The following is a 25,915-nucleotide window of genomic DNA, read 5'->3' as shown; positions in this document are numbered from 1 at the left end:
TCTTACATGTGGAATCTAAAAGAAATAAGCAAGATCATAAACACTGAGAACAGATTGATGGTTGCCAGAGGTAAGGGGCTGGGGGTGAGAGAAATGGGTGAAAGGGGTCAAAAGGTAAAAAGAAAAAAATAAATATGATGCATTACTGAGCAACAACAACAAAAAAAAAAAAAGAAGGAAAGAAAAGAGAAGCAGCATTTGTATTTTTCTGGATGCACAAACCTAAAAGCAGGATGGAAGTAACCAAATTATCAATTTCAATTCAAGTTACTTTCCTCTTTAACCATAATATTACAAGAAAACTTACACTGAAATATAAGCCATATTTTAAGTAATGTCCATGCTCATATTTTACCTGTTTTCTGAATTTGCATATGGGGGGTGGGGAGAAAAGAAAAGAATACAGTGAAAAAACTATCTATATTACTCTAAGCAATTTTGTGCATAGTGAAATTGTTTTTTCTTCCAAGAAAATGTAAAGTCATTTCTTTTTCTTAACACACATTCCAGATATTTTAAATGGATATTTCCTCAAAGAGCTGCAAAATTCACAAAGGAGTTCCTTGAAGTATTTTCACTATTGTAAATAAGCAAACAAAGAAAGGCAAGTCTATATATGTATGTGTGTGTTTTTGAAGAAAAAATTAAATATATGTATAAATATAAATTCAACATACATACACATATAAATAGGAATTGAATCTATGTAAATACATTTAATATATGCATATTATGTGCATATTAATTTTCCCCACTGAAATATTATTTATTATTGCTGGTTTTTAAGGAGTTCAGATTATTTCATGCAAATCTAATTAATCTTCAGTACTTCTTCAAGGTGAATAATAAAGCATTTTTTTATTTTTTATGCATTTTTATATAGCAGACATACAGAGTTCACAAATAATACAATGTGATAGATACATTTGTTGCATGTGTGTGTATGTGTAACTGGCTCTCTGTATTCATGGGTTCTGCATCCACAATTTCAGCCAATCATGGATCGAAAATATTCAGAAAAATAAATTTCAGAGAGTTCCAAAAAGCAAAACTTGAATTCGCAGCACATTGGCAACAATTTACACAGCGTTTACATTGTATTAGGAATTGTAAGTAATCTAGAGATGATTTAACGTGTACAGGAGGGCATATGTAGGTCATGTAAATACTATGTCATTTTATATACGGAACTTGAGCATCCATGGATTTTGATATCCATGGGGAGTCCCGGAACCAATTTCCTGTGGGCACTGAGGAAAGACTGTACAGTTTGACTGACTTTAGTACAAATGCATCCATCCACATTGCCAAATATAAATTGTTCTAGCTCTTTCAAATTATTGATCATTAGAGACAAAAAAATTATTTCAGTGATACCACTTTTATTTCCTATTATTTATGTTACTACTGGAATTTTCTTCAGAGCCAGATTATGCTCTGAGTCAAAGGGAAAACTCAAGTTGACTGACTAGTGAGGAATTCTCAGTGGGCAATGAGCGCTTACAGCATTTATCTGGAGGCTTGTAAAAGTGGTTTGTAATCCAGTAAAATCATGGTTTTAGACAGAAGCCAGTGATTGGTTTGGAATCAAAGATAGTGCAATCAGATAAGATAGCCTTAGGCCAGAATTCCTAAAGAAGCAAGGCGAACTCCTCCTAAACGAAATCATCTCCCATAGCCTGAATCAACTGTTACTGGCTTCTCCCCAGTGGGTTTTACCAGGAAATGTGGCAATCTGAGACTACAATCACATTAGAGGGAAAAAAATCAGTCTGGGGTAGACTAGTGAGAAGTACACAGATTCTGTAATGACATACAGAAATCTGAATTCTTTTCATATTACAAGTGGAGGAATTTATTACATAATCTGGACCATAGTATTCTTACCTGTAAAATTGGGATAACAATTTCTATCTCATATGATCAGTATGCAAATTTGCTATTATAATTCATGTGAAACACTTAATACATAGCAGGTTCTGAATAGATGTTATTTTTCTCCTTGATTTCCGAAAAAAAAAAGTTCTATTTGGTCAGATTTTTACCTCATTTTTCTCAATTTTGCCAACCTGCACACGTATGATTTCTTATGCAGGATCTAGGCAGTGTACCTCAAAGTTATGAGGAATGTGCCTGACTCTTCAGATTTTTTCATGTGATCCTGCATCCATTTATTTGATATCAGTTTGACTTGTCACTGAAGCTACTTTGTCCTTTCTTTCTTAGATCCTTTCAAGACTCTACAAATAGGCTGCATTTTTTGTGACAAGTTTGACTTCTCAGGTGAAACTCAATAATAAGACCGGTCAGAAAAATGACTCTCTTTGGGGCCAGGGCTCAAATTAATGGGCTTCATTGTAATATTCAGTAAGGAAATAAATTCATAAAATTTAAATGTTTAATCTACTTTATATTTTTATTAACATTTGCTTAAGTAAATTTGGTAACAAAATATGCGTAATTGTAGGTACCATAGATTCTCTTCCATTTCATCTCCTGATCAATTAAATGAAAATATTCAGGAGTAATAAACTTGATACTGTGAGTAATGGGAACAAAGAATGTGTCCAGATATATTAATTAATTCAGAAATAAAATTTAATGACTTTTAATTTTGTTTTTTATGAGTACAAACTAGGTTAACAGCCCACACTTCTGAATAATCTTACTTAAATTGTTTTTAGTAAGAGCACAAAGAAAATATTTGATCAGGCATAGGTTTATTATTTTAGTTCAACCACTACAGTTAGCACAAATACAAAACCACAATCATGTTTACAAGGCAAACATTGTACAATAGCTCTGTATACTAAAATATTATCGATAATGCAGTTTGAGAATCAAAATATCAGCTGGCTGATTTTGCTTTTATGATGCATACTGATATCTTTTTCTAGCATTATAATGCCACTTAAAAAATTTACCATTCTTTCAATATATTTTCATTCCTAGTACACATAATTAGTTGGAAAATTCATTTAATTGGCAGTAAGGTGGGAATTTAGTCCAAAGTGCAAAGACTCATTTTGATGAGCTGTGTAATCACAAAACATGCAGTGGTGAACTTTCAATTCATAAACAATTACTATTGTTCAGTAAAGATTATTATTGTAGTGGGCATAATCATGAGAACTTATTTTCACTTGATTATAAGCAGTTCTTACCATCAGATTGCTCATGGCATGCAAGAGGTCCAATAACTCTGCCAAGGGTGTGGCAACCACTCACCAGCACGATCAGCCCACACATTAATGGTTGCCTCGATTAAGCTTCAGCACAAACTTAACACACTTCTGGAAAACCTGCCTCAACAGAGTCTCTAACACCTTCCTCACTAGCTAACCAGACACGGGTCATCATTGCTTGGCTTGACTTCTCCTTCCAGCAGCAAATTCATCACAACCTTTGTCAAATAGCTGCATGTTCCTCTTTTTCCCAGTGGGGGAGTATTGTAAAAGGAAGTCATGTCATCCTACAAAGGAAAACAATAAGCAAGTTGTTTGATTTTTTTGTTTGTAAAGAGTTGACAGGTAAAGTCAGTGTCAGCCTAGAGGGAAAAATAAATTCACAGAAATATTTCCTCATGGAAAAGATGAGCTTCTTGAGTTTTTCTTTTATTTTCCTGAGGTGTCTTCTCAGCATATAAAACAAAGACAGACATTTTTAGTATTCTCCTCTTTGCTGATAATTTTTATTTACTTAGGGAATCTTTTTACTGACAAGCATAAAATATTAAACAGAGAGCCTGGAAGGGACTATATTAGGTAGTACACAGCACCAATGTAGCCTGTTACTCATTCCCAGCCTCCCCAGAATTTAATTTTATAGCCTTCTGGAACCTATGGCTCTTTTCTGGTAAAACACATTTTAACTGCTAACTATAAAAAGGAAAATTTATCTCTTCTTAGATTTCTTTTTAGTTAGAACTTCATAGCTGAATTGACTAGTAATTAACTAAAAAGTAACATTAATTCCTTAAATAAATCAGACCTCCCTCTGCCTCTCAAGTACTCTATTTAGTACTCCGTAAATCTGTTTCATAAGATAAGTGATTAGGGATATTTTGAAGAATTGAGACAAAAAAGCAATTCTACAAAAAGCTATTTTGTCTACTTACTTGTTTTTCAACTTCTTTTAGTCGACTCTCATCTTTTTGAAATTCATGAAATGCTTCTTTCACCAGTTTGTCTAGATCTACTTTGTCTTGAAATTCTAGCTCAGGGTTTCTTTCCAGTACAATGGATACAACCATTAGTAACTAGAAGAGACAGACACATTGAAAGCCAATTATATGAACCATAAAAGCGACACAGTCTGGATATGTTTTCATTCTTTACTCAGACTGATGTATGGTCCTCATATTCCACAGTGTGTTCTGTACAGTGACAGGCTTTAGGATCATCCATGGATGGAATCTTCCTAATCTTGCAAATTAGTAGCATGAGTTCTGTTTGGAAACCTCACCTTTTTTTTTCATTGTATGTATCCCTGTAGCTGTATGGAAATGTTTTTTAGTTACTTAAATAATAACTTAGAAAAATGACTTTTCTAATCCTGTCAACAGTACATAGTGCCCTATTCACCCGAAGTGTCTGAACTCTTTCTGGTCTTCAGGCCTTAATCCTTGGTGGCAAGACACCAAAACAGTGTCCTGTGGAGCACAGGCTGCCTCGGAAGAGGTGGTAGGCAACAAAGCCAGAGAAGGCAGATGAGTTCAATGGAGATTCTGGATCTGGGCTCAGGAAAATGACTTGGGAGTCTAGCACCCCAAAATGAGTATAATTCTGTGACATCATAGTATTTTTCAGGGGACAGTTATGTTTTAAACAATATACTTTGACTCTTTATGACATGAGTATTATTTGGTTTGTATAAGCTATCTTAGTTTAAGGCATCATCCTATTGTTTGGCTACCCTATACATTTATCTAAGTAGTAATGTTCATTTTATATGACAAACTGTAATATGCAAAGATTGTATCTGAGTATACAATGCTTGGTAAAGACTTTCTCATGATGATTATGGCTCCTAAGTTGGCCATGGAACAGGAAAAAGGCCTCATAATTCCCAACTTGGGAATCTTTTTGAATGTATTTTATTGAAATGCTTCCCAAACAGAACCGGAAAGAACCAAAGGAAACAGAAAAATCCAGGGGTCACAATGTGGGAGACCTTGGGGCAGGGCTTTAGTCAAAAGAATTCGAAGTTTTGCTCAAGTACTAAATGTAGATTTCTTCTGCAAAGAGAATGACTTTATTTTAGAGACAACTATGGGCACAAGATACCAAAAGGTTAACAGCACAAAGAAGGCATTCACCCTTCTGAAAACCCCATCTTTTCTTGACCCCAGTCTCTGCCTCACTCCCACATGCTATGACACTGACTGGCTGATATTCTTTCCCAAATCCTGGCACATCAGAGATAAGGCTGAATCTCACTTAGCTGACTGTAGCTCCAGATATGCTGGATTTTAGGAGGTGCCACATCCAGTTCAGCACCCACTGAGAGCTTCTGTATCAATAAGACATATTACCCACCCTCAAGAAACACAAAGTCTGATGGAGACATTCCCAGAGAAACAGACAAAGTGAGGATGAGCTATAAATTATATCCATTCATTTGAGGGATTCTCTATGTATTTTTTTCCTTACTTATTTATTTTCTCTCTATGTATTTGATATAATGTTTTAAAATGGCAAAAAAGCATGTGTACACATGCGCACGCACGTGTGTGTGTACATTAGCATTTAACTTTATATGGAGCAATGATGATACACAAAATTACATGTCTTCTCTGTTCACAGAGAGATGTCTAGAAAGGTGTCCCTCAAAATAATAGGGGCAATCTATTGTTAGTGGATATAGAGACATTTTGGGCTTTCTTTTCTATAATTTTCTGAACTATTGAAATTTTCTACAATAGTCATGAGTTATTTCTGTAAACAGAAAAAAAAAAAAAGACAAATAGAAAAAGGTCACTTCCTCTTTTTCATGGTACTGTTGATGCACTTACTGTGGGGGTGAGTATATAGCTGAGAAAGTTGGGCAGTTAGCCTTTCCACCCTGATGGATTTAAGATGTTTGAATTGTTCATGTGCTTTGACTTGGGTCAAGGATGGCCATCTCCTCCAGGACTCAACTGGAGATTTGGGTTAGGTGAGGAGTGGAATTCCTGGTCTCTTGGGCAGTTTCCTTATACTAGTTTTCAGGGAACAGATAGAAAGCACTTCTTCAGCAATCTACATTTTAAAATACAAACCTCCACAACTATCTGTCTGTATTTTGGCTGGTCAATATTTCCCAACATGTCTTCCACAAGGAGAGAGAAATTCATCTCATACATGGTCATATCTGACAGGGTTGGTTGCTGAAAGAAATAACTCAATATTAATATGCTGCATTGTTATATCCTGGTTCCCACTTAATAGGAAAATTTCATTTTCTAGTCAATAATCTTTTTCAGCTTCTACAAAACCTTAGAGAGCATTTTCAGCTATATGACTGGATTTTATATATGTCAAATTACTGAAGCCAACCAGCTTGTTGTGATAAATTAAACCTCCTGTTTTTAGTAGTTATCTTCACTATTTTAATGTTTTTAGGGAAAAGGGACTATATTAGAAAACCACTTCAATACACAAACGGAAGAGCCAAAAATTGAGACAACAAATAAGAGTACATATTGCTTTCAGAATTAACACAAGAAGTTATGCTTGCTGTCAGACTTCAGCATGTAAGTCACCTGCTATTAAATTAACATCATTTCTGTGGCAGGTCCTTTCTGAGCTGGCAGCATAAAAATGCATACAAATAAGTGAAACAATATTATGTGCAGGAAAAAGCAAAACAAAAAAAGTGTTCTCTACTCTACTCTTGATATTTCATTTAAGACAAGAGTATTGCAAAATCTTCCATTCACATTCCACAAACCAAATGAAAGCAGAAAATAAACTCAAATCTGAACCATATCTGGGCATGGTAGATAATCTTCAAAGGATGGAAGGAAAGGCTCTAAATGTTAGGCTTATATGGTGGAAAGCAGATGGAGTCCCCAGAATTATTACCAGAGATGCAGAGATGATGAGTCATACTTATTTGCTTTTACCTCAGTGATGATTTACAGTGAACTTAATCACAGCCTCGGAACAATATCTATCTACGTACTACTCAAAATGGGACCCAGCAGAAATGTCTCCTTTCAATCAAATGACAGCAGTGTTATTCTGCTTGGTATAATAATGCCTCAGTCCTATATTCAGTATGGTCCATCTATTGTATTCTATATTCAATACAATCCAACATAAGGTTAATGTTTACAGGTAGTACCTAACTTGGGGAAAATGAAGCTGGTTGTTCAACAGGGTGTGGGCATACCTTGTTTTATTGTGCTTCACTTTACTGCACTTTGCAGATTGTGTTTTACAAATTGAAGGTTTGTGGCAACCCTGTGTTGTTAATATGACGGTTACCAATTTTTAGCAATAAAGTACTTTTTAATTAAGGTACATGCATTGTTTTTTTAGACATAATGCTATTGCACACTTAGTAGACTACAGTATAGTATAAACATAATTTTTATATGCACTGGAAAACCAGAAAATTTTATGTAATTTGCTTTATTGCAATCGTCTGGAACCAAACCTGCAATATTTGAGATATGCCTGTAATTATAACTGTTTAGATGTCTAGCAATGAGACTAATGGGGTTACAGAAGAAAAGGAAGAACTTTTCATGGGTTCACATCAATTTCCTTTTAATATATCTCATTTGAAAAGTCAACCTAGCTAGTATGCAATACAATAGTTAAACCTAGAGAAGAGACATCAAGGCTGCCTTATTTTCCAATCTCTGAAAGAAGTGGCAACTGTAGCAGAGAAGTTAAGAGAAAAGGCTCAGAAGTCAAATTGCCGGGGAAAGGGGTTGCACTCTGGGTCAGCTACTTCCTAGATGTGTGACCTTGGAAAAACCACTTATCTGTGCTTTAGTTTCCTCACCTGTCAAACAGTAACAATAAAGTACCTACCTCAAAAGACTGTTGTGAGAATTAAAGGAGCACTTAGAAAAGTGTCTGGCACATAAAAATACTTAACATGTAGTTGTTGTTAGCAAGGAGAAAATACTAAATGTAAGTGGCCCAGGCAATTAGACAATTAAAAGAATATCTGGTAGGTATTAGCGGGGCTTGGGAAAGAAGCTAACAAAACATTGCCAGGGTCCACCGTACATGGACACAAGGCCTAGCAGAAGAAGCAGGACACGAACAGTAGAGGCCAGTTCCCCACCCACAGGAGACAGAGCTGCTCCATACAATGGTCACAGAGCATCTGGGAAAGGGCTGGAGCACTTATACTGGCGGCCGACAAGAACCACTCAACAGTTTGTTAATAGCATAAAGAATCCTTTTAAAAAGTTCTTATTCATTTTTGAAAATAAATAATAGATTCACAAAGTTCAAATTCTGAAAGGTTAAAAAGGGTTTTCAGTGAAAAGCTGCTCTGTCCCCCCAGACCACAGTTCCTTTTCCCAAAGGCAAAGACTAGAACGCTACCAATTTCTTATGGATCCTTTCAGAAATACCCTATGTACATATAAACAAAATGAGTATGGGTGTGTGTATTTAAGAATATTTTATTTTCACAGATATAGAGATCAAACTAGTAGTTGCCAGTGGGGTGAGGGAAGAGGAGAGGGGCAAGATAGGGGTAAGGGACTACGAGGTACAAACTATGCATAAAATAAATAAGCTGCAAGTATATACTATATAGCAGTGGTCCCCAAACTTTTTAGCACCAGGGACTGGTTTCATGGAAGACAATTTTTCTACAGAGCAGGATGGGGGTGGGAGGGATGGTTTCGGGATGATGCGAGCGCATTACATTTATTGTAAACTTTATTTCTATTATTATTACATTGTAATATATCATGAAATAATTATACAACTCACCATAATGCAGAATCAGTGGGAGCCCTGAGCTTGTTTTCACTTGCCACTGCCTGTAGGGTTTTGATATGAGTCTGCACGCAACTGATTTATTATGGTCTCTGTGCAGTCAAACCTCTCTGCTAATGATAATCTGTATTTAGAGCCACTCCCCAGCGCTAGCATCACTGCCTCAGCTCCACCTCAGATCATCAGGCATTAGATTCTCATAAGGGGCACGCAACCTAGATCCCTCGCATGCACAGTTCACAGCAGGGTTTGCGCTCCTATGAGAATCTAATGCTGCCACTGATCTGACAAGAGGTGCAGCTCAGGATGTAATGTGAGCGATGGGGAGTGGCTGTAAATACAGATGAAGCTTCACTTGCTCACTCGCCCGCCACTCACCTCCTGCTGTGCAGCCCACTTCCTAACAGGCCATGGACCAGTACTGGTCTGTGGCCCAGGGGGTGGGGACCCCTGCTATACAGCACAGGGAATACAGCCTATATTTTATAATAACATTAAATAGAGTATAATTTATAAAAATACTGAATCACTATGTTGTACACCTGAAACTAATATTGTAAATCAAGTATACTTCAATTAAAAAAAGAATACTTTGTATAAAGACTTTCATCAAGAATAATTTGTTTGATGTTTCAACACTATAAACAGATACACTACTCCATTTCTTGAAGGCCTAATTATTCCCTGACACCTAAATCATTGTGCATAAGCACAATGATTTAGGTGTCAGGATTAAATAAAATAATTAAATCAAAGAGGCAGGGCAGTTTATATAACTTGGGAAACCATCTAAAGGAGGGAACACTAATTCATTCGGACCAACGGTAAGTTACATCTCAATTAAATGATTGTCTAATGACCTAAAAAGTTACTGTACTTTTCACATTCAGTACAGTTCTTAACTAGTAATTTCCTTATCCACAGCATTACTAAGTCACCTTGTTTCTTAAGACTGATTTTGTTCTGTCTTTTGAATGTATGTTTTCCTGTTTGTGAGGTCCCCCAACACTGGCCCATTACAGTTGGTGGTGAAGGAATACCACCACTCAGTAATGTCAATATAAGAAACCCTAAATTCACTAATAAGCAAACAAAGGAAGGATAGATTGCTTGGCAAAAGGTTTGACCATACGGTGTCTTTAAACTGAGAACTTCCTTGAAACATCTGAAATATGATAAAACAAAATTTTTTTTTAATTGAATACAACTTTCAAGCAAAATATCCATTTGTAAAACAAGGCTTTTTTATAGAGGAACACTAAAATTGAAAATAAAAGGAACTCAGATTGGGAAAAAATATTTCCAATCCAATTGACCAGACTTATTTTCTCCCTTCAGGTATCTGGATACCCCTACTTTAAATACTCTTAGAAAATGGAATAAGTAGAAAAGTTATTTTCAAAGCAGAGAAGGAAAGAACTCTCTGCTCCTTGAGGTCCCTTTAGAAGTCCCTTTACTGACACAAACAGAGTGGGGCTGTACCTGGGGCAAATGCCTTCCAGCTACAATGATTCCATTGGGTGTGCGCTCCAGGATCTGCCACACTCGGTCATAGAACCCAGGGGGAGTTCTATTCAAAGACCCATCGATCTGACGCCTGTTCAGCCAACATCTGTAGACCAAAAGAAAATGCCTCAGTGTTGAAAAACAAGCTTGTTCCGGCAGAAAGCAGGGCTTTTATATGGATTAACTGTTCCAATAGAGTGAGCAAGAAAAGCCAAATTCCATCAATGATGCTTATCTACCATGTGTTACAGAGGTTGCTAAATATTTCAAAGTGAAAACAGAGCTTGCAGGAAAGGAAAAAACCCCCAAGATTTAAAGAAATTTAACAAGCAAAATGTTATTCTCTAGTAAGTTACTTACAACTCACTATGTGATTAAATGACTTTCTAACATGTAAAGCAGCTCAATGTAAAAACACAGCAGCAGTCATTTTCAAAATTAGTTCATGTGGTCCTCACATACAATAAAATGTAAGCTCCATGAAGACATGGGCATTGTATTGATATATATAGCTTGATCATTCCTATACACTTCTCCAAGAAAGGTGCTTAATAAACACCTGATAAGTGGGTGAATGCTCAAAAAAGCATGATGTATCTAATGAAATTACCTTATTTTAAACCTTATGTGTCAATTTAAACCTTATATTTAGTTTTAAACCTTAATTTAAATATGGCCAAAGTACCAGTGCTGAAGAATCAGTTACCAAATTTTACATGGCATAATAATCGACATGTAAGAGTCAAAATTCTAGATCTATTATTTGCATGGATAAAGTATTAAGCCTTAAAGATATAATAGTTATTTCAATCACAAACTGCTAAAGATGCAGAATTTGCATAATCTGAAAAGAACACACAAATGACATAGTAGTATATTCTTACAAAAGCTGAAGATAGTAACAAATATAAACTTTTTATACTTGGTATTAAAACAGGCTGCAGAGTAAAATGTGTCATCAACCACAAGGTGGGAATGTAATGACCAACAGTATTTCTAGGTGTGAAAATAGCTATGCATGATACAGTAAACATAAAAAGACATTTCTGTTCTGGTGAAAGAGGACCAATGAAATTATATCACTACATAAGTGAGGAGGCACTTTTTTGGACATACAGCTTCTTTTGGTAGACCCACACTTGTGTGGCTGGGTTCAGTGCTATGCTAAAGAGAAAAAGCCAAAGGAGTTCCTTCATGATGTTTTATTTTGGATAATGGGTGTGCAAACTGAATATCCTATATTCTGCATTTGATTTTTCCCCTTATTTCCTTTGTTTGGCAACAACAAAAGAGATGTTTTCCGAGTTCTATGAAGTCATGGTTAATACTATAAAAAGGAGATGTTTGCTTAGAACAACATAAAAGGTAGAAATGTGTGAATACTCACAGAGGAGGAATTATTTTAGAAGAATTCTCTTATTTTTACTTTTTTGGCTTCTTATTTTGAAAAAAATTAGACTTACAGAAAAGTAAAAAAAAAAAAAATTAATGAAGTTCCTCTTTACTCAACTTCCTCTACTTCTGTCATCTTACATGACCAATAGCACAACTATTCGAAACCAGGAAATAAACTACTAATCTATGGGCCTTATTCAAATTTTGCCAATTTCACCACAAATATCCTTGTTTTGCGCCTGGATCCCATCCAGGACCCCACACTGCATTTAGTTTCCAGGTCTCCTTAGGCTCCTCTACTCTGTGACAGTTCCTCAATCTTCATCTTTCACGACTTAGACATTTTAGAAATGTCAGTTATTTTGTAGAATGTACCTCAATTTAGGTTCGTCTGACGTTTTCTCATGATAAGACTTAGGTTATGCATTTTTTCACAGGAATACCCAGAAATAGTTGTACCCTTCTCAGCACATCATATCAGGGGGTATGTGATGTTGATGCATCTTATTAATGGTGATGTTAACCTTGATCATTTAGTTAAGGTGGAGTCTGCTGGGTTTCTGCACTGTCAAGTTACAATTTTTCCTTTTACAATTAAAAAGTATCTTGAATGGAAATACTTTGAAATTATGCAAATTTTCCATTTCTCATCATACTTCTACCCACTAAATTTAGTGGTTCTTGCCTGCAATAGTTATTACTCTTGTATTTGCCTAATGGTGATTTTTTTATTTCCATCATTCCATCTATACTTATTAATTGGAATTCCATTGTAATACAAGTCCCTTCTCTCCCATTTATCTACTTGTATCAGCATGGACTCATGGATATTTATTCTACCAGATGTAATCCAATAGTATCATTATTTATTTTCTTGCTCAAATTGTTCCAGCTTTGGCCATTGAGTCTTCTTCACATTGTCTCCAGCATCCTTCTAACACACCTCTATAATTTTTTGGAGCATTTTCTTACTTTCTGGTACCACAAGATGCTCCAGGTTCATCTTGTACTTTTCTTGCCCCAGCCCTGGAATCAACCATTTCTCCAAGGAACTCTGGTTCCTTTATTAGAAAGTGGTATTTGGAAATCAATATCTGGGCACTAGGTTTGCTCATTGCTATTGGGGTTTCATTGCTTCTAGGTTCTTTCAGTGGACAATTAGAAAAGATATGGATGTATGCTCGCATATACACATCCACATTTATTGCTGTATCTATTTCTGTATCTATACATCTGTGTAAAAATCATGAATTCATATTGATACTCCCAATTCCAGCCCAAAACCACAGGGTATATTCTAGCCACTCCTCTTTCCTTATTTGTAACTACATTTTCCAACAATGAAAAAAAATCTGGCTCAAATTAGCCACATTTACTTATTTATTTAGTATCAGTGTGTGTATGTATACATACCATATATATAACACTATGTGTGTATGTGTGTGTATATATATATATATATATATATATATATATATATATATATAAAAATATATATAAATTCCAGAATTGCTAATTCCTACTTCTGTGAGAAAAAAATTTATTATACAGAGTACAGGATTTGTGCGCAGTTCTTTTTTGTTCAGCTTTACAGTGTCTAGTCAATGTTTTCCAAAGGTACTTTGGTTAATTCTTGTCATCCCCTCCCCCTTCAGTGTGGTAATATTATTCATTTGTAATATGGTTAGGGTCAGTTGTTACTGTTTGTATTCTATTTTGGGTACCTTGCACACATGGATTAATTTTAATTAATTATTTATATTTGGGGAATATAAAACATTACCATAGTTTGAGTCAGAGCTATTCAAATGGTATACTCAAATGGAAGGTATATTCAAATGGAAGTATTGCTCAACCCTCAACCCTACTGCACTGTACCTATTTTCTTCATTCTTCCCACCCTGTTCCTCCCCACTCCCTGAAGGTAACCAATTTCATTAGTTTCTGATTTATCCTTCCTGTATTTCTTCTGTAAAAGTAAGCAGATATCCCCTTCTTTCTTACATGAAGAGTAGCGTACGATACATACTCTTTTGTACTTTGCTGGGTTTTAAAAAAATTTTTATTTTATTTATTTTACTTATTTATTTTGGTTGCTCCTGGTCTTAGTTGTGGCAGGCGGATTCCTTAGTTGCAGCTCACAGCCTCCTTAGTTGCGGTTCAGCAGCTCCTTAGCTGCAGCACGTATGTTCCTTAGTTGTGGCACATGTGCTCCTTAGTTGCGGCTGGCGGGCTCTCTAGCTGCAGTTCATGGGCTTCTTAGTCGTGGCATGCGAACTCCCAGCCACAGCATGCATCCAGTTCCCTGACCAGGGATCGAACCCGCATTTCCCCACACTGGAAGGCAGATTCTCAACCACTGCGCCACCAGGGAAGTCCTCTGGTTTCTCTTCAGAGTGTGTAAATCTTTTGCCTTTTACTTTGCTGTTTTTATGTAATGATATAGCCTAGAAATTATTCTCTATCAGTTCATAGAGACCACACTCATTCTTTTTTCACAACTTCATAGTACTCCACTGTGTGGACATACCAGTTTATTCAAATAATCCCTCATGCATGGGGACTAAGGTCATAGGCATTCCAAAATTTGCAATTATAAACAATGATGCAATGAACAACCTTGTGCATATATATAATATCTATTCATGCTGTTGGAGGCAACCTCCAGGGTGGGTCCCTAAAAGTAAGACTGCTGGGTCAAAGGGTAAGGGTAAATGTAGACTTTTTTTTAGATGTTGTCCAATTCCCATATAGAAGAGTTGTAGTCACCAGATATATATAGGAGTGTCTGTTTCTCCACAGCCTCAGCAAATGTTTGCCATACTGTTTAACTTTGCTAGTCTGATAGATGAGAAATGGTATCTCAATGTGTTTTAATTTACATTTCTCTAATTATGAGTTAGTTTGAACATCTTTCCAAATATTTAAGGTCCATTTTTAAATTTTTTAAATGAATTGATCAATCATATTTTCCCCCATTTTTCTCTTAGGTTTTTGGTTCTTTGTCCCTCAGTTTCTAAGATTCTTGGATATTAGCTCTTTGTAACAAATGTTCTGTTCCAGCTTCTCAGTTGTCTTTTGGCATTGTCTATTTTTTCACCATGAAAAATGTTGCTTTTAATTTTTATATAGTCTTAATAATCTTTTACTGCCCCTGGGTTTGAATCATAGTTAGAAAGTCTTTCCCATACCAAGGTTACAAAGGAATTTACCCATGTTTTCTTTTTTTTTGAATTTATTTTTTTATATTTATTCCATTTTATTTTTTTGGGCTGCGTTGAGTCTTTGTTGCTATGCACGGGCTTTCTCTAGTTGCAGTGAGCTGGGGCTACTCTCTGTTGTGGTGTGCGGGCTTCTCATTGCAGTGGCTTCTCTTGTTGCGGAGCACAGGCTCTAGGCATGTGGGCTTCAGTAGTTGCAGCACACATGCTCAATAGTTGTGGCTTGCAGGCTCTAGAGTGCAGGCTCAGTAGTTGTGGCACAGGGGCTTAGTTGTTCTGTGGCATGAGGGATCTTCCTGGACCAGGGCTTGAACCTGTGTCTCCTGCATTGGGAGATGGATTCTTAACCACTGTGCCACCAGGGAAGTCCCAACCCATGTCTTCTTTTAGCACTAGTATGGTTTCATTTTTTTTTTTTAACGTTTAGATCACTAATCTGTTTGGAGTTTATTCTCAAGTACAGTATAAAGTATGAATTTTATTTTATCTTTTCCAAATGGCTATCCAGTTGTCCCATCACTATTTATTTAAAAAGTCCATCCTTGACCCAATGATTTTGAGATGTCATACATGAAATTTCCATAAGTTCTTGGGGGGTCTATTTCTGGACTTTTTATTCTGTTCAACTGTTCTATTTTTCTGTTCATGTACCAGCATCACGTTATTTTAATTATAAAGACTTTTAAATATTTTTACTGTCTCTCTTAGGGCAAGTCTTTGTTTTATGTTTTTCTGGTTATTCTTGCATGTTTGTTTTTCCACAGGAAGTTTAGTATTAACTGGTCTAACTCCATAAAACAGCTTGTTGGAATTTTATTAAACTTGTAAACAGACATCTTTAAAATGTTGAATTTTCCTGTCTAAGAACAAGGATGCTCTTCCATTTGTTCAAATATACTTTAGCAGAAGACTTCTTCTCTAGGTATTTCTAGGCATATAACTATACCTTGGAAAGTATCAGGCACACAGATAGTGCTCAATAAATGCTTGCTTAAATAATTTTATTAAAGCACTTTCTGTAATAAAGATAACTCTTCAATTTAATGCAATCCAAAGTATTTGTTTTGTTTTTATTCTAAGGTTAGCACAAGTTAAGTCTAAGACAAGTTTTACCTGAATAAGTTTACAGTCTACTTAGAGAGATAGAGTTACAGGCAAGATATTTAAGTAACATTACCAAATCCAAACTTTTATGCCAAAATGTTGGGAGGAATTGACCAAAGTGGAATGAAGTGTTACATTCTGCATAGAATAATAAAGATTAAGAAACATTTACAATCTATACCTTTAAAAAAGTATAAAATTCAAATCAACACAAAATCACAACTGAAGACAATTTTTTTTTTTTTTTTTTTTTTGCGGTACGCGGGCCTCTCACTGTTGGGGCCTCTCCCGTTGCGTAGCACAGGCTCCGGACGCGCAGGCTCAGCGGCCATGGCTCACGGGCCCAGCTGCTCCACGGCATGTGGGATCTTCCCTGACCGGGGCATGAACCCATGTCCCCTGCATCGGCAGGCGGACTCTCAACCACTGCGCCACCAGGGAAGCCCTGAAGACAATTTTAATTAGTATCTCTAGGTATGCTGCCCATCTACTGGTCTTTGATAAAGGACCCTCATTACCTTCCATTCCTTTGAGGCTGCAGAATATCCAACAGAAGCTGTTTCACTTCAGTAGGTGACAACTGATATAAGTCTCTGGCTGGCTTGTTTCCACCACGGATCTGTAGTTCATACTTCATAGCATGGATGATCCACCTGAAACAAAACAGGGAAAGCATGAATCAATAACTCTTGAAATAAAATCACCTTGTGCTTCTTTTGGCAATGCCCTTAACAGCACTGACCCATCCAAAGAGGAATGAAGAAAAGGCCATTTGAATTTCCTGAACTGCTGATATAATTACTTCCATCAAGATTATGTGACATGATCAGCCTCTTAAAAATGAGCCCTGCTTGTGCATATGTGGATAGGTAGTAAAACATGAAAATAGACAGATACTGGGGCTTCCCTGGTGGCGCAGTGGTTGAGAACCTGCCTGCCAATGTAGGGAACACGGGTTCGAGCCCTGGTCTGGGAAGATCCCACATGCCGCGGAGCAACTGGGCCCGTGGGCCACGGCTACTGAGCCTGCGCGTCTGGAGCCTGTGCTCCACAACAAGAGAGGCCGAGACAGTGAGGGGCCCACGCACCGCGATGAAGAGTGGCCCCCGCTCACCGCAACTAGAGGAAGCCCTCGCACAGAAACGACGGCCCAACACAGCCAAAAATAAATAAATAAATTTATAAAAAAAGAAAATAGACAGATACTTAGGTTCTTACCAAATGAGATTGATAAGTAGTGGCTGCCACACTACTATTTTCTTAATACTAGATATATGAAAAAAACAAATAGGATAAAAATAAATCATTCTAAGAAATGGGCTGAGATATGCTATTACATACACATTCCTTTCCCAGGAAGGACAAGTATTTTTTACCTACTTCATTTATTTTGTAGTCATTAATTGGAAGGGACAGAGGAGAAATACCTGCCTTTGAAATACAGGCACACAGTTAGTTATAACTTAATTATACTAGCATATCAGAGAACATACTTTAATCAGTAGATTTCAGAAGAATCTATTCTTTAATAGATATTTAAATGTTGTTCATAAAACACATTTGTATTACAGAAAGAGCTTTAATGTGATTATTTAGGAAAGCATTTATTGAGTACTATTTGTGTGCCTGGTAGTTATGTGCCTAGAAATGCCTAAAATATTTCATTATTTTATGTGTAAATAATTTTATTATTTAACTTGAGAAGCTTTTAGTAAGTATTTTTACAGTTTCATCTCATTTCATTTATTGTATTCTGAGGAAAGAACTCGGATAAACTAGTTATGCAAACCAAAGAAAACTCAGGAAATACTACTATGCCTTAGGGAACCAGAACTCTACAGACCATTAGGAAAAGCTAGGGAATTAATTTTACACAGCAGATTCCTGTGCTTTATCCTTAAATCCTTTGGTGAACACTGAATAACAAACAGAGACAGAGAACTCCAAAGAACATGTCTTCATTCACCCAGGCTTTGTCTCCCAAAGGGGGTACTGTGTAGCCAGCCCACAGGTAGAAACATCTAGTTACAGCAACAAAGATTTAAAGTGGTGAAGTTACTGTGCCCAAATATTTCAATATCTTTCTCTTATACACTTCTTTGAAAGACTGCCTACAGGTTATTGCAGGTACAGAGATGAAAATGTTAGGTGGAAATAATCAAAAGATTCAAGTCCTTCTTTCTGACAAGGTTGGTTTGCAAAACAACAGTGATGCATCCTCATGGAATGACTTTACTCTCTCTCAATGGAAAAAATGGTAAGAAAAATGGTAATCATTTCCAGTTGAGCAGGAGGTAATATCAACCAAGCATATCACCCTGCCCACTGGGCCAGGCCATAAGCCACAAGGCAGTGTGTCTCCTGTGACTGCTCCAATCCCTCTGATAAGGCAACTCTCAGCTCTTTTTCCTATCCTCTTCACTATTCTTTGTTGTTGCCATTTCTGGAAGTTAGGAATTTAACTAGTCTGCCAGTCAAATGCAGACTATGTTGCATGACACTGAGATAGATTATAAAGGCATGAGAGATACACAAGGATAGAATATAATAATTTAAAAAATATATAACATTACTATTACTATTGATAGTACATGACAAATATTTAATACTTGCTCTTTGGTAAGAACACTAAAGATGACAAGGTATCTACAAACAACAAACTACATGTTCGTGAATTTTCTGATATGTGCAACAACAGAATATGTAACGGAGTTAAGATGCATAATTTGCACTTCTCTAATCAGCTGAAAAGCAAAACTGGACTAAACCTGTATTATTGCCAAAGACTAGAATTTATTTACTTGTTCATCTTCATTATTATGAACTACATTTAATCAAAATGTTATACAAGCATAAAAGTCACAAGGATATAGTTACTAGTTACTCTGGATGTTTTGATGTTAAAGTTGCTTATGAAATTAGTTCTTTTAAAAATTTATTTTATTGGAGTATAATTGCTTTACAATGTTGTGTTCATTTCTCCTGTACAATGATACGTGAATCAGCTATATGTATACCTATATCTCCTCCCTCTTGGGCCTCCCTCCCCCACCCCATCCCACCCATCTAGGTTGTCACAGAGCACCGAGCTGAGCTCCCTGTGCTATACAGCAGGTTCCCACTAGATATCTATTTTACACATGGTAGTGTATTTATGTCAAACCTAATTAGTTGTTACAGCAACATTTCAGTTACAATAAACTGCTCCATGGACTCTCTTTAAAATATAAAAATTCTATTTTTAATTTTATAGGTTGGACAAAATTTTTTTCTATTTATTATTTTATTTCTTTATTTAACATTTAAAATTTACATTTGAGGCAGCTTAGTATAATAGAAGGAACATCAAATTGAAAATCTAAAGACCAGCCTTTTGGTGTCCCCAAACAACTTAATGTCATGAAAAGAAAAATGGGGTAAAGGGGTACTGTTCTAGATTAAAAGTGACTTAAGAGATATAGCAACTAATGCCATGTGTGGGCCTTCTTTGGGACCCTGGTATTTTTAAAACAAAGTCATTTTGGGGACAACTAGAGAAATATGAATAAAAACAGTGTACCAGGTAATATTAAGGAATTATTGCTAACTTTGTTGGGTGTGATAATGGTACTGTGTTTATTAAGAAAATGTCCTTTTTCTTACTTTAGATATATACTTACTAAAATATTGAGGGGTAAACGTCAAAATGTCATTTGGCTGTAAATTTCCTTTATAATTTACAGCCAAAACAAAGTAAAGCAAATATAGTAAATATAAATTACTAACAATTGCTTATACCCATTTAAATAATGGGTATATAGGAATTTACCAAACTATTCTGTTATTACACATTTAAATATTTTCTTAGTGAAAAGAAAAAACAATGAAGACAGACCTGGATACCAATTCTGTCACTTACCAACTGAACCCCATTTCCAAGTTATTTTTCAAATGGGAATACTGTATTACTATTACTTGTTCAGCTCATTTTATGAAATTATTTTGAGGAATAAGTAAGACAATGTTATGTTAAAGCTGTTAAAATGCTTTTGAAATTATAGAGTTCAATTTTTATGTTCAATTGTTATGTTCAAATTATGTTAGCAAACTCCTTTTATTTGACTTCTCAAACTCAGGTTGGAAGAAGTGCCTCATTGATTTCACTTCAGGAGGTGTCCTCTTCTAAAATAAGTAACTAAATTTTTTAAAACACTTACTTTTTAAGGTCCTCCCAAAACTTGAGTTATTAAAAGTAAACATTATCTATCACATTTACCTTTTAAAACCTTCAGTACCATAAACAAAGATAGTTGGAGATCTAAAAATTTCCCCTCTGGCTTCTATTTACAAAATCTCAGCAGTTCTGTGAGAAAATTATAGAAAACATTGTACTCAGCAGCCACCAAAGAAAGAAGATGACTTTTTTTAAAAAATAAATTTATTTATGGCTGTGTTGGGTCTTCGTTGCTGCATGTGGGCTTTCTCTAGTTGAGGCGAGCGAGGGCTACTCTTTGTTGCGGAGCATGGGCTCTAGGCGCACAGGCTTCAGTAGTTGTGGCACGTGGGCTCAGTAGTTGTGGCTGGCGGGCTAGAGCGCAGGCTCAGCAGTTGTGGCACATGGGCTTAGTTGCTTCGCGGCATGTGGGATCTTCCCGGACCAGGGATCAAACTTGTGGCCCCTGCACTGGCAGGCAGATTCTTAACCACAGAGCCACCAAGGAAGTCCCAGAAGGTTCATTTGAGCACAAATGAATCTAACTTATTTGGCAGATTGTTAAAAATACATTATTCATTCAAAAATATTGGCCAAGTTAATCTGTTTGGCTTGGAATTCTTCAAAAGACTACAACAGAAACAGCCAAATAGCCTTATATATGAACAGACACTTAGAGAAAGTAAATAACCAAGTGAGTCACACAGTTTAGAAAATCAAAGACATTTTAATCCATTTTTAGAACTACTAATACAAAAGAGCATTAATTCCTTTGCATGGGAAAATCTGGCTTCTTACCCTCATTCCTGCTGACAAAGTCACCAAACCTGATTTGACAATTCCAATGTAAAAGCACTTAATGCAAAATGGGGAAAGCAAGCAAGCAAGCAACTGTGGAAGGTCAAAAGAATGAAGGTTATTCTTGGACCAGATCCTTATAAATTCAGTCTGCCTAAAGAACCAGCGACATGCTCTATTTGACAATAAGCAAATGAGAGAGAGGCAGATGCACACTACTGACCAGATCAACCTTCAAATGTAGCATGGTCTGACTTGACAATGAATTCCTCCACAATGCTGGAAAAATGTGAAGAGGTGGCCTAGTATTCCTATACAGTCCTGGGAATAAGTTTATCCTTCTAAAAACTCTCTTAATGTGAGGTTGGTTAGCATGTTGTGTATGTACTGGCATTTTCCTTTCCAACCTGCCCCAATTAAGGAGTGAAATATAAAATAAGGTACATGGAAACCTGACATCACTGGTAAATCAGAACAGCTGACATTTTCGGAAAAAATGTTATAAAGAATAGCACTGATCCACAGCAAGAAACAATTTTTAAAATAATCATTTTGAGGTTATTTCAAGATACTAAGAAGTATTTGCCAAGTTTACTGTTAAACACGTGAACAAATAACTGTGCAAACATTTTACTAAGCTATATGACAGGAGATGAAAAGTTGCAAGAAGGGACTGTTGTGCTTGATTCCTATTAATACAAAGAGGGAGACAATTTGATGAGGCAAAGTGAGCTTCCTGTTTGGTAACTGGAGAGAAATCACTCACCCACTCTACCTCTGATCTAATCATAACAGAATAGAGGTAGAACTCCATCATCTCACTTCTTTACCTCGTATCAAATGGCAAAAGCAAAGTACTATGAATGAGTATCAAACCAGGCTAATGAACTCAGAGCTGCAATTATATCCTGTTTCCTTTACTGCACAAGCAATGTTATGGTCTGGTACCTATGACACCAAAGGACTTCTCTTAAGCACTGGATGTGTGATCCACAGATGCAGCTGTGGGCATTAGAAGACAAGACATGCATGGATCATAATGGCTTACAGAGGATGTCCTGGCAGTATGAAAAGCAGGGATGAAAAAGACTTGATAACATATATGCTCAGGGGTTGTCTCCTGAATAATAGACCTAGAACAGAAAGCAGTTGATTGGAGGTCTTTACAGTAATGGGCCTGTCAGGAACTTAATCTATTTCAACATGAAAGCTGGAGCACAAATCAATGAGACAGCAAATCAAATCATTATCACACTAGAATACCATTCCTGTGAGCAGGTTAATTTTGTTCACTGGAGTGCCTGATAGCAGTAATGTTGAAGAAATTGCATTGGCAGGATTAACCTTGGGAAAAAGAGAAAAGAAACATGGTGGTATTGGTTTAAAGCAATTGAGGCAGTGGGTGATGTAAATAAATAAAATTTAAAAATCCAAAAACCTCAGAGAGAGAGGTTAAAACAGAGAGATACAAGCATACATAGTGCAGGAGAATTATGTGTAAGATGTACCATGACTCAGACAAATGTTCTTATTTTTTATGTCCATTCAGCCTAATGAATGTTAGCATTTCAGGAGGAATATGGTGTTAAAAGCTGGCTAAACTATCAATCTCTTTAATCATAATCAACATTTGAAAGATAGAAACAACAGTAAAAAGTCAGATATGAATGAGTCTGAAATACTTTAATTAACCTGTAAGGAAATTAAAAAAATGTTTTCTATAAATCCCTTCCCTTCTTTCTTTTAAAATCATGCTACAAATACAAACGGGTGACTTAGAAGAGCAAGAAACTCAACAATTTATAAGAAATTTGACACTCAAGGACTCTATAAATGAATAATTTGCTCTTAAGCAAGGTTTTAAGCAAAACCTTCCAGGGACTAATTCCAGGTAAATTTTGTAAAGAAACATAAATAGAGTATGTGTTTGCTGCTAGCAGTAAATGCAAGGAAGCTGTTCATTTAAGGAGCTGAGGTCTGAGTAAAATTTATTTAAAATAAGTTCCAATAAAAATATATTAAAAAGATACAAAATTATCTTTTTTCTTTTCAGAAGGGCACTACCACAAGCCTCACAGACAGGATAACTGCAGTTCTCTGAGGTTGTTAGATATCCCTTGAGTAGAGACAGGGTTCCAAAACCTTTCTGTTAATATGGTGGAGGAGCACCATGGGCAGGCACAGGAGAACATTTTTTTTAATTTTTATTTAATTAATTTATTTATTTGGCTGTGTTGGGTCTTTGTTGCCGCACGTGGGCTTTCTCTAGTAGCAGTGAGTGGGCGCTACTCTTTGTTGTGGTGCGCAGGCTTCTCATTGCGGTGGCTTCTCTTGTGGAGCCTGGGCTCTAGGTGCGCGGGCTTCAGTAGTTGTGGCTCGCGGGCTCTAGAGCGCAGGCTCAGTAGTTGTGGCACATGGGCTCAGTTGCTCCGCGGCATGTGGGATCCTCTCGGACCAGGGCTCAAACCCATGTACCCTGCACTGGCAGGTGGATTCTTAACCACTGCGCCACCACGGAAGTCCCCACAGTACAATTTTTCAGAGTCTGCCATGTGCTTCATGAGGTCCCACCAGATGATGGTGGGGTAAGACCATGTCAGATGGCAGCAGAGAATCCAAAAGGGATTTTGAGTTTCATTTTATGAAATGCTTGGGATCATTCCACTGGGCCTTGAAGGAGAATCAACTATGGTGGAAAGGGATACCTCGAGGGTGAACATCTCTTGTGGGAGCAGAGGGTCTTTGCAAACCTAGGACTGGAAGACAAGGGTGAGTATGTGTGTGTTTGTTGGAGGGGGTGGGTGGGGCATGGGATCCTCCTCCTTGGGATTTGTAGTCTGCAGAAAGAAAGCCCCAGAGGTACTTGCTCTCCAAATGCCACAAGATAGAGGACCTCAAATTACCAAATGTCACAGCAATGCTGTTTAAGTTTTATCCTTTGCAAAAGACCTTCACATTCCTTACCCAGAACCGCCACAAACCAATGAAGAAGCCAAAGCAGGGACAGCCTCCCTATTTTATATATATGAGAGCTGGAAGAGGGATGGGGAAGCATGAACTCTGGAGTCATTCACCCTAGGTTCAAATCATGGTTCTTAGTATTGTGACCAAGTGCAAGTTACTTAACTTCACTGAATTTTCATAGTATCTTAATATATCTCTTGCACTGTACAAGGGGCTAACCTAGAATTAGTTCCAAATCATCCCTATTTTCTTGGTCTCATGATGAATAAAGGGGGAAAAATCTTATTTTTTATGTTTGTTAATTTGTAACTGTTCAGCCTCCTTGGTGTGTCTTGTACTGTACAATACTAAATAATACTGATCCTAGATTGGAGGACTGACAAACTAAAGACAAAAACCATCAGGAGACAATGCACATCATAGCTGCTACATGAATACTTGAATGTAAAATGGGTCATAGGCTGAAATCATGTAGAAGGTACCATAAAGGTCATAAGGTTTTAGAAACAAACAGTAAGGCCTGTCTCCCTTAAAAGAGAGCAACACTATACATAAGTGAAAACATGAACAAAGTATTTAAGATTGAAGAACAAGAACTTTGGAGTCAGGCAGTCCTGGGTATAAATCCCAGTTCTTTCACTTACTGATTTAAGTTACCTAAGCTCTCTGAATCTCAAGTTGTTTACTTTAAAATGGGGGTCCTAGTGACTACCTCAAAGTTGTATGGATTAAATCAGATAATATATATGAAGTATTTTTAGCATACTGTCTAGCATATAATAGGTGTGCAATAAATAACATATGGTTATGGAGATGGAGGAGGAAAGGAGGATGAAACCGTTCACCAGAGTAAACTTTTGAGTGCAAAAACAACATGTTACTCACATATGTATCCCCTTAGATCCTTACAGGGAATGCTGATTAGAGAAGCACCATTATAAGGTAATTTGTACCATGCCCTGATATGATTAACTGCACCATTCCATTAATAAGTGGAGAAAGTGCTACATCCTTCTATTCTCTATATGTATGATTAAATTTTCATATAAACAAGGCCCTGTTTAACTTTGTCATTTCCTGAAGGACATGACTTGTACAAACCAAGCGCATTTATCAAAATTAAAAGAGTCTTTTATTTCTCTGAGTAGAGAGCCATGCTTTTATTTTTCCTAAATTCCCCATCACTAGCTCAAGGCAAACTACCTGAATCTACTTATAACCTATATATTAAACAATCTGTCAAATTTTATTGAACATCTCTTGTGGGCTAGAACACAATACAGATAGGAAGAGAAGATCTGGTTTCTATCCTGAGCAGACGTAAATTTCTTAAATAAATTACTTCTTATTTAAAAAAAAAAAAAAAAGACTCCGGGACTTCCCTAGTGGCACAGTGGTTAAGAATCTGCCTGCCAATGCAGGGGACACGGGTTTGATCCCTGGTCTGGGAAGATCCCACATGCCGCAGAGCAACTAGGCCCACGTGCCACAAATACTGAGCCTGCACTCTAGAGCCTGCAAGCCAAGCTACGGAAGCCCGTGCACCTAGAGCCCGTGCACTGCAATGAAGAGTAGCCCCCACTCGCCACAAGTAGAGAAAGCCCGCGCACAGCAACAAAGACCCAACACAGCCAAAAGTAAATTTTAAAAATATAAATAAATTAAAAAAAATCAGACTCCTTCCCAACTGACAATGTCCCAGTGTTTAGAGCTGACCCTGTGAGTCCAGCATATGGGGGAAATACATATAATAAGTTGGGCAGGGACAATGTTAATACCCACAA

General features: G+C 36.7%; 1 protein-coding gene across 4 annotated transcripts in view; it reads right to left on the bottom strand.

The window, feature by feature from the left end:
• Positions 1-771: 771 nt before the first annotated feature.
• Positions 772-25,915, bottom strand: part of PHKB (phosphorylase kinase regulatory subunit beta) — a 194,282-nt gene continuing 169,138 nt past the window's right edge. For 3 of the 4 annotated variants that reach the window (XM_059999138.1, XM_059999139.1, XM_059999141.1), the window contains 5 exons: positions 16,696-16,830; positions 10,434-10,563; positions 6,260-6,367; positions 4,118-4,258; positions 773-3,472 (listed from right to left, as the gene is read on the bottom strand). In XM_059999138.1, coding sequence (XP_059855121.1) covers positions 3,335-3,472; positions 4,118-4,258; positions 6,260-6,367; positions 10,434-10,563; positions 16,696-16,830 — 652 coding nt within the window. In that variant the 3' untranslated portion in view covers positions 773-3,334. Of the gene's footprint in view, positions 3,473-4,117; positions 4,259-6,259; positions 6,368-10,433; positions 10,564-16,695; positions 16,831-25,915 lie in introns of all 4 variants that reach the window. The other variant, XM_059999140.1, reaches the window with a different exon arrangement.

Source organism: Delphinus delphis, chromosome 20 (assembly GCF_949987515.2).
Source record: "Delphinus delphis chromosome 20, mDelDel1.2, whole genome shotgun sequence".
NCBI classification, from domain to species: domain Eukaryota; kingdom Metazoa; phylum Chordata; class Mammalia; order Artiodactyla; family Delphinidae; genus Delphinus; species Delphinus delphis.
The sequence above is the reverse complement of the archived record's forward strand: the minus strand, read 5'-3'. Positions and strand labels throughout refer to the sequence as shown.